The sequence below is a fragment of the Oncorhynchus mykiss genome, chromosome 19, assembly GCF_057628025.1.
Source record: "Oncorhynchus mykiss isolate SJ-2025 chromosome 19, ASM5762802v1, whole genome shotgun sequence".
Classification (NCBI taxonomy): domain Eukaryota; kingdom Metazoa; phylum Chordata; class Actinopteri; order Salmoniformes; family Salmonidae; genus Oncorhynchus; species Oncorhynchus mykiss.
The window spans coordinates 9,332,922-9,342,524 of NC_143040.1; the positions used below are offsets into that span (position 1 = coordinate 9,332,922).

A 9,603-nucleotide genomic window follows, 5' to 3' on the forward strand; every position below is an offset into this window, starting at 1 on the left:
TGCATATCTCTTCAAAATTAAGTGAAGCTCTCCCAAGAACCTTTCGCAGGCATGTTTTTACTGACCTGACGAGTCTTTCCCAGAATCCGCCCCACCAGGCTGCTCGCTCTGCAATGAACCTCCAGGTGATGCCCCTTTCTGAGAAGAACGCCAATAGTTGGGGCTCTTCAATTGCCTTCCACAGCTCTTTCAAGTCCTGATCAGCTCTCTTGAACGTTTTTGCATTGTCTGAGTAGATTACCTTGCATAATCCTCTCCTTGAGATGAATCTTTTTAGAGCTAACAAGAATGTCTCTGTTGACTGATCTGAGACCAGTTCCAAATGCACTGCTCTGGTTACAGCACAAGTGAACAGTGCAATGTATGACTTCTTCACAGAACCATTTTCTTTCACATAGAGCGGTCCTGCAAAATCCACACCTGTGACTTCGAATGGTGGGGATTCAGTTATTCTGTCTTTTGGTAAAGGCGCAGTGACCTGCTGTCCGGCCCTTGCCTTGAATCTCTTGCACACTATACATCTTGCCACTGTGCTCTTGACTAGCTGCCTAGCACTCAAGATCCAGTATCGCTCTCTGATTTGTACTAGAGTGTCTCTTGCTCCAGAATGCATCACCTTCTCATGTTGGTACTGTATCAGCATTTCTGAGTATCTGGATTTATTGGGCAGAACCCATGGGTGCTGCTCTCTGAATGTGAAGTTGGACTGTTGCAGTCTTCCTCCTACACTGAGTAGTTCGTGTTCGTCCAGGAAAGGTTTCAGTTCTCTGATTTTACAGTCATTGTTTAGGCTTTTTCCTGCCTTCAGTAGTTTGATCTCCTGTCCGAAACTCTGTTGTTGTGTTACCTTAATCCAGTACTTTTCTGCATTGAACAGTTCGTCAGCAGTCAGTTCACCTTGCATCTTTATGGTTGTACGAGCATTGGCTATGAATCTCTTTATCCAGGCGGTGACTCTGAACACTCTTTTCAGTTTGCTGTACCTTTCAAGCTCCAACACAGGTTCAGTGCTGTCTGTGCTGTTTGCTGCGAGTTGTACAGTAACCTGGCAACTGGACTTGAGTTCTATATTCACCTCTTCCGGAACCTTGTTATCATCAGTCTCTTCGGACTGATTGGGTGATGTCAGAATTCTGGGTCCATTCCACCATAGCTCGCTCTGTGTCAAGTTTCTAACAGTTTGTCCTCTTGTAGGGAGGTCAGCTGGATTAGTTTTCCCTTCAATATGTGACCATGACTCTGGATTGGTCAAGGACTGGATCTCCGTCACTCTGTTCGCAACAAACTGTTTCCATTTCTGAGCTGAGCTGCAAATCCAATGCAGCACGATCATCGAGTCTGTCCACATGTTAATCTGTTTTTCTTCCATTTTCAGTGTGGTCATCAAGTTGTTTGCTAGTCTCGCTCCAATCACAGCTCCCATGAGCTCCAGGCGTGGCAGCGTCATTTTCTTAAGTGGGGCTACCCTGGACTTGGATGCGACTAGACTTGTTGTTTCCCTGTCTTGTGACTCACCTTGCAAGTAAGCTACTGCACTGTAAGCCCTTTCACTTGCATCACAGAACACGTGTAGTTTCAGGGTGTGGTTATTCTGTGGCCGCATGTCTGTTCTGTACCACCTTGGTATGGTGAGCTGGTGTAACTGGGGTAGTTCTGAACACCACTGTTGCCATTCTCGTGTCAGATCAGGTGGTAATTCTTCGTCCCAGCTGAGTCCCCTCTCCCACATTTCCTGGAACATGCACTTGATCCTGATGGTGAAGGGAGTTAAGAAACCAAGAGGGTCGAAGACACGTGCAGACGACTGCAGAACACTTCTCTTTGTGTTTTCCTTTTGCCTTAGAATGCTCAGTAGCGGCCTGAGGTCAAACACAAAGTCATCCGTTTCCGGCCTCCATACTAAACCTAAAACCTTCAGCGCTAATCCTTGTGTTTCTAACGTCAACGGGTGGTCAGTTGTCGTACTCTCCTCCCATTTTGTTTTCAATTCAGGAGAATTGGTCATCCACTTGCAGAGGTCCATGCCTGCATTCGACAGCATTCGCTTTGCAGTTGTTGTCACAAGGTAAGCCTCTTCAACATTGCGTGAACTTGCAATGAAGTCATCTACGTAGAGTGACTCTCTCAGTATCTCTACAACTTCTGGTTGTTCTGTTTCATATTGTTTCAGGTGCTTCCTGATTGTAGCTGCCAGCAAAAATGGACTTGGGGAAGCTCCAAATACCACTCTTTTCATCCTCAGCACACGCAGCTCCTCTTCATTTTCTCCCCTTGGTGGGCCAGTGAGCCATAGAAATCTCACGGCGTCTCTTTCTCTCTCTGCTAGGGATATCTGCAGGAAAGCTTTCTTGATGTCTGCCATGAATGCGATCTCATGTAGTCTGAACTTTATCAGAACGCTGAGCAGATCCGGATTCAGGTTCGGTCCTGTGAGTAGACAGTCATTGAGAGATGGACAGCCATCTTCATGGGACGAGGCATCAAACACCACTCTCAGTTTTGTTGTCACCTTATCTTCTCGGAGTACTGCATGGTGAGGTAAGTAGTATTTTACGTTGTCTGCACTTGATGCGTTGTCCTTGGGCACGTCCTCTGCCATATCTTGTTGTAAGTAGTCTTCTACTACTTCATTGTATCTGCTGTACAACGTCACATCCTTCTTCAGCCTTTTCTTCAGACATTCAAACCGTTTCTTGGCGATTCTATAGTTGTCTTGGAGTTCTGGCATTTCTCGTTTCCATGGCAACTCCACATGGTATCGCCCATCTTTGAAGGTGGTTGTTTCCTCAAACCTTTGTAGAGCCTCGGTTTCCTCTGAGTTCTGTGTTTTCTCGCTTAGAATACCCAGAGACTCAAGCTCCCAGAATGCATGCAATTGCTTGGAGACTAGTGTGTCTTCATCAAGTGGGATGAACATGCAAGTTGCCTCGGCGACACTTGACATGGACACGGGTCCCTGCACCGACCATCCAAAGGTGCTCTCTAAAGCAACTAGCGTCTCCGTCAGTCGCTCCACTCTGCCTGATACTATCTGCCAGTAGTAGTCTGCTCCTATCAGGACAGAGAGTTCAGGATCATTGTCATCTCCTGGAAAGTCTGCGAGCTGCAGTCCCCTTTTACTGAGCTCATGCTGAATCCGTTCACCAGGAACCTTCATCACAGCTGTGCACACTTGTGGGGTTTCAATTGCCTCTATCTCTATTCTCTGCTGTTTGTCCCAGACATTCTCCAAGATGACTTTCACTGTGTTGCGTTGGGACGTTGCTGGGGCAGAGGAGCCAAACGTGTGAAGAGTGAGTGCCTCTTGTCTGATTACTGGTAGCTTCAAGCCCTTCACAAGGTTTTCATGTATGAAGCTTCTCTGACTGCCTCCATCTAGTAAGCAACGAGCTATCTTCCTGCCCGATGGGCCTTCTACCCATGCCTTTGCCGTTTGTAGCAACACAGTGTTCTGTCCATCTGGCTTCATCTTCACTGAATGGGGAATAACTGAGGAAACAACAGCATCTACAGAAACAGTAGGGGGTTGCACCTCCCTCCTCTTACTGGTACAAACCGCAATGTGATGTCTGCTTCCACATGTTGCACATGACACATCTTTGACTTTACAGAATTTTGCTATGTGTCTCTGTCCTAAACATACAAAGCATCTTCCCATGTTCTTTAGTTTCTCTTTGCGTGTAGCAATATTGTAGTCAGTGCAGTTTTCTGATTTGTGGTCTGCACTGTCACAAAATAGACACGTTTGTTGTTCCTTCTGGCTGGTTGTATGCAGTGCTGCAGCAGAGGGCATGTTGGGTCTTTTTGTTTTCATTTCATTGGAGAAGCATGACTTGTTCCATGGTTTGCTCTCTTTCTGTTGGTTGTATGATCTTGTCATTTGTAGCGCTCTCTCCCTGCTCTGAACCTCTTTCTGTAGGAAACTGATAATCTCAGACACTTTCCATTCATCATCTACTCCCCTCTGACGACTATAGTCAAGAGCTATGTCCTCTGGAATCATCTGCAGTAAGATTGGGAATAGTAGGCTTCCATAGGTTTCTGACATTACACCCAGTGATTCCAGGCTCCTAATCTGAATTTCACATTCATCATATAGCTGCCTCAATGCATTTAGATCAGAGGATTTCTTCACAGGTGTGAGATTCAGCAGCTTTGACATATGAGCACTAATCACAAGATCTTTCCTTCCAAATCTGCTCTTGAGTAGAGTGATTGCATTATCATAGTTACTGTCTGTTAACATCAGTCCTGCTACTGCCTTTGCAGCTGGTCCAGTAAGATATGTTTTCAGATAGGTAAACTTCTCTTTTTTACACAGTGAATCATTGTTGTGAATAGCAGTCTCATATTGGCTCCAAAACTCCTGCCACATACTAACATCTCCATAGAATTTCTCAATAATCAACTTCGGTAGCCTTACTGATTGTCTCTGTGATATGTTTGAGTTAGCGTCACTCACCCGGGCTGGTAGTGGATTGACGTCCTGTTTCTTCGTTATCACTCTTTGTGCACGGCTCTTCAGCATGATAATGCGTTCTTTGTAATCCTCCGTGCATGCAATCTCTGCCTCCAATCCGTCCAATGGCGTTAACTGTTCAATTCCACGATCGAGCTCAAACAAACTGTCCTCCTTAGCGGATAGCAATTCCAACAATGTACTCAAGTGATCGGTATCCGGATTTGACTGGGATATTTCCACGTCAATCTGATTCAAAATCCGCGTTGTTGCGCCTCGAATGGTACCCCGCTTTCGTCTCATTCTTTCTGCTTCATGCCGACGTTCCTCCTCAGCCATTTCAGCCACTTCTTCGTCGCAGCTCATATCCCTGGTTTCGGCACCAAATTTTAGATTAACTAACTTCTTAGTAATGACTCGGGACGTCGGGTTTGATACGAAAGCTTATTTTAGTAAGAATACTTGTTTACGTTACATTTAACAACAATTGTTTTGGTACAGAGCAATGCAGGTAAGATGCTGTTGGAAAGTCAGCCACAATCACCCGCACCTGCACATAATTGGCGCGTTATCACTCATTCCTCTCGCAAGGCATTCTGGGACTTGCAGTCAAAAAGCGTAATTCAACACAACCCAATACAATTACATATGCAAATAAATCTAAAGAAATATCTTTAGATACAGCTCAAAGAATAAACTTAAACATTAACTCTGTAACACATTAAAGTTACAACATATAGAGACATACCAAGAGACTGTCAGCTGTTATTGCTGTGAAAGGAGGCTCTACAGAGTATTGACTTTGAGGGGGGCACGCTCCAGTTCAGTTTTTTGTCTTATTTCTTTCACAAAAAATATTTTGCATCTTCAAAGTGGTAGGCATGTTGTGTAAATCAAAGTGATTGTACAACCCTCCCCCAAAATCTATTTTAATTCCAGGTTATATAAGGCAACAAAATAGGAAAAATATCAAAGGGGGTGAATACTTTGACAAGTCACTGTACATCAAACAACATACAACAATCTTACCCACAAGCCCCAGAGAGAGAGAGAGAGAGAGAGAGAGAGAGAGAGAGAGAGAATAAAACAGTTTGCTTGAGAGTAGAGTGTTATTCCATAACTGTTCCAGAGCCATGAAAAAGATCGAGAAAATGAAAGAGTTGAGCAATGAACCAACAGTAGAAGAGGTTCAACTTCAAAAACATGGTTAGAATCCTGGTAGACAGGCTACTGTTGAAACGTTCTATAAAACATGGTTAGAATCCTGGTTGACAGGCTACTGTTGAAACGTTCTATAAAACATGGTTAGAATCCTGGTTGACAGGCTACTGTTGAAACGTTCTATAAAACATGGTTAGAATCCTGGTAGACAGGCTACTGTTGAAACGTTCTATAAAACATGGTTAGAATCCTGGTTGACAGACTACTGTTGAAACGTTCTATAAAACATGGTTAGAATCCTGGTAGACAGGCTACTGTTGAAACGTTCTATAAAACATGGTTAGAATCCTGGTAGACAGGCTACTGTTGAAACGTTCTATAAAACATGGTTAGAATCCTGGTTGACAGACTACTGTTGAAACGTTCTATAAAACATGGTTAGAATCCTGGTAGACAGGCTACTGTTGAAACGTTCTATAAAACATGGTTAGAATCCTGGTTGACAGGCTACTGTTGAAACGTTCTATAAAACATGGTTAGAATCCTGGTTGACAGGCTACTGTTGAAACGTTAACTTACCAGACTGGAGCTATCGTATCCTCAGCAGATTCACTGTGTGTGCGTTTCTTACTCCTGCGTGTCCAGTATGTGTGTGTGACCGTGTGGAGAAGCGTGGTAGCGCTGTGCTTTTCAACAGCTGCACTACAAGGTCATTGGAATGAGTCAGTGTGAAAACATGGGTTCTACTGTCACCTACTGGTGAACTGGAGAAACAGCAGCTATGTAAATGACCGTTCAGGTATGTTGGCGCAGGGCCAGAAGCAAAAGCCTCCACACGCAAAGGTGAGAGAGAACCAGGGGGTAGCCTTTTCAAATCAGAGGCTGTGCTGGATGGATGTCTGCTGTTTCTCCTTCTCTAACATACCTGACCCAAATCTATGAACCCAGCTCCTGGTGTTAGAGTAGGGCTGGAGCAAAAGCCTGCAGTTGCCATGTGAAAGGCGGAGGAGAGCCTTTGAAGTAATGCAAGCGCTTTGGGGGTTAAATGATTGGAATGACGTTTAGAATTTGTGGAACAAACATGCACATTCCCAACTTGCATAAATGGAGGCATTTATGTATATATAATATTCTTATAGTTTAAACGAGATTACCCCTGATACAATACCACTGGACATGAATCATAACTTTGTTGCATTTTCTAATGATGCTTTTAGAGTAGTTACCAGCTTCGCTTCTCTCAACAACAGCACAATTAACTATGTTGTAGTGACTTGAACCCAACACTTAACGACCTCGTCAAGAGGTTTGGACCTCCTTGCGTAACGGGTTTTGATTTGACCCGATTTCGAGTCCCAATCGGGGCCACCCCCCGAATTTGCTAGGATATCTAAGTTACATCTTTACAAGATGCCCATCTTTAAATCAGTAAGAGAACATTTCAAACTTTAGCATTAAGTCTTGGATCGATAAGAGTAGAGACACCATTTATCTGACTCGTTGAGTGATTGTGCTGTAACATTGTTACTAAACCAACTCACCGTTTCCGGAACCTGCGAAGCGTTCCTGCCTTGTTTGGATCGCAGGTTTCTTCCGTTTATTGTTAAGATTATCGCTGTAGGTCTCCGAATAATAAGGAGAACCCGCCCGTGAATTCAGCAACCCCGGGTTCATCACGAGCATGCCGTGGTTGGACGCACAGAAAGCCGGTAACTCTTTAGGCAGCGTCAGTAGACTACTTGACAGTCGTGACGCCGCAAGACTTTGATGATACATGGCGTTTGCAGGTGGTGGTTCCGTCTCTTTTTCACCGGGGCTTTGCCCACCTGTGGGGTAATCACTGTTTATCTCCCTGTGTGCGTGCATGTCGCGGATCGGATTACCGGTTAAAAGATATTCAAAAACGATGTTAACTTCTCTTTAGTAGTCTTGAGCCTTATGAGATTGGGCAAAAGGCGACACCTAATGTCTCCAGCTTCAGAAAAAGGACACTTCCCGTCACTCTTTCGTAACTAGGGACTCCGCTTCTCCTTTCATAATAACAGCAAGGCCTGCCAAGCAGGTTTGGGTGTCACTTAGTACAGAGGTTCTGTAACCACTTCTGATTCTGAAAGAAAAAAATATTCTGAAAGTAGCATTACTCTCTTTACACTGGCAACCATATACAACGCATATCGTGGTACTTGTGAAAAGTCAAGGAATAGAATTACATTTTAAAATCCCTAAAAAATAAATACTGCATGGGTCTTAGTTTAATTTGCTTCCGCCTTGATCACACCGACAGTGTTAGGCATTTTTAGTACACCGTAAGTACCTTCGTGTCCAATGGAACGTTGCGTTTGCCCTGCAGTGCGTTCTTTGTTGCGCGCACGGTGACGTATGCGTGAAACTGTATGCGTTGACGGCTTGACAGAAATGGTAGCAGAAGGTGAATGTTGAACTTTTGTTGCACACATATCCAGATGATGCTTCGTACTATTTTGCGCTCAGTGTGATCAAGGCGTTAGTCCTCTATCGCAGGGTTTCTGAACTCGGTCCTTGGGTCCCCTCCTTGGTGCTCGTTTTGGGGGTTTTCCCCAGCAATACACAACTGGTTCAAATAACTAACTCATCATCAAGCTTTAATCATTTGAATCAGCTGTGTAGTGCTGGGGAAAAAACTGAACGTGCACCCAGGGGGAAAACCCTACTCTATTGGGTACACAGCCTCCTCTCCCTAGTTCACTACCTCTAGCTGTGTGTTTCATCACCCTTGTGCTCCAATACAGCCTCCTCTCCCTAGTTCACTACCTCTAGCTGTGTGTTTCATCACCCTTGTGCTCCAACACAGCCTCCTCTCCCTAGTTTACTACCTCTAGCTGTGTGTTTCATCACCCTTGTGCTCCAACACAGCCTCCTCTCCCTAGTTTACTACCTCTGGCTGTGTGTTTCATCACCCTTGTGCTCCAATACAGCCTCCTCTCCCTAGTTTACTACCTCTAGCTGTGTGTTTCATCACCCTTGTGCTCCAACACAGCCTCCTCTCCCTAGTTTACTACCTCTAGCTGTGTGTTTCATCACCCTTGTGCTCCAATACAGTCTCCTCTCCCTAGTTTACTACCTCTGGCTGTGTGTTTCATCACCCTTGTGCTCCAACACAGCCTCCTCTCCCTAGTTTACTACCTCTAGCTGTGTGTTTCATCACCCTCGTGCTCCAACACAGCCTCCTCTCCCTAGTTTACTACCTCTAGCTGTGTGTTTCATCACCCTCGTGCTCCAACACAGCCTCCTCTCCCTAGTTTACTACCTCTAGCTGTGTGTTTCATCACCCTTGTGCTCCAACACAGCCTCCTCTCCCTAGTTTACTACCTCTAGCTGTGTGTTTCATCACCCTTGTGCTCCAACACAGCCTCCTCTCCCTAGTTTACTACCTCTGGCTGTGTGTTTCATCACCCTTGTGCTCCAATACAGCCTCCTCTCCCTAGTTTACTACCTCTAGCTGTGTGTTTCATCACCCTTGTGCTCCAACACAGCCTCCTCTCCCTAGTTTACTACCTCTAGCTGTGTGTTTCATCACCCTTGTGCTCCAATACAGTCTCCTCTCCCTAGTTTACTACCTCTGGCTCTGTGTTTCATCACCCTTGTGCTCCAACACAGCCTCCTCTCCCTAGTTTACTACCTCTAGCTGTGTGTTTCATCACCCTCGTGCTCCAACACAGCCTCCTCTCCCTAGTTTACTACCTCTGGCTGTGTGTTTCATCACCCTTGTGCTCCAATACAGCCTCCTCTCCCTGGTTTACTACCTCTAGCTGTGTGTTTCATCACCCTTGTGCTCCAACACAGCCTCCTCTCCCTAGTTTACTACCTCTAGCTGTGTGTTTCATCACCCTTGTGCTCCAATACAGTCTCCTCTCCCTAGTTCACTACCTCTGGCTGTGTGTTTCATCACCCTCGTGCTCCAACACAGCCTCCTCTCCCTAGTTTACTACCTCTAGCTGTGTGTT

At 45.2% G+C, this 9,603-nt stretch overlaps 1 protein-coding gene across 4 annotated transcripts in view; it reads right to left on the reverse strand.

Annotated features, from left to right (window-relative positions):
* Window positions 1-8,348, reverse strand: part of LOC110497191 (nocturnin) — a 29,823-nt gene extending 21,475 nt beyond the window's left edge. For 2 of the 4 annotated variants that reach the window (XR_016488762.1, XM_090210039.1), the window contains exon 1: window positions 7,162-8,348. Coding sequence is in view for 1 of the 4 variants with exons in the window: in XM_090210039.1 (XP_090066165.1) it covers window positions 7,162-7,486 (325 nt within the window). In the remaining 3 variants the exon portion in view is untranslated. Of the gene's footprint in view, window positions 1-6,199; window positions 6,351-7,161 lie in introns of those variants that run through there. The other 2 variants (XR_016488764.1, XM_021573179.3) reach the window with 2 other exon arrangements.
* Window positions 8,349-9,603: the final 1,255 nt, after the last annotated feature.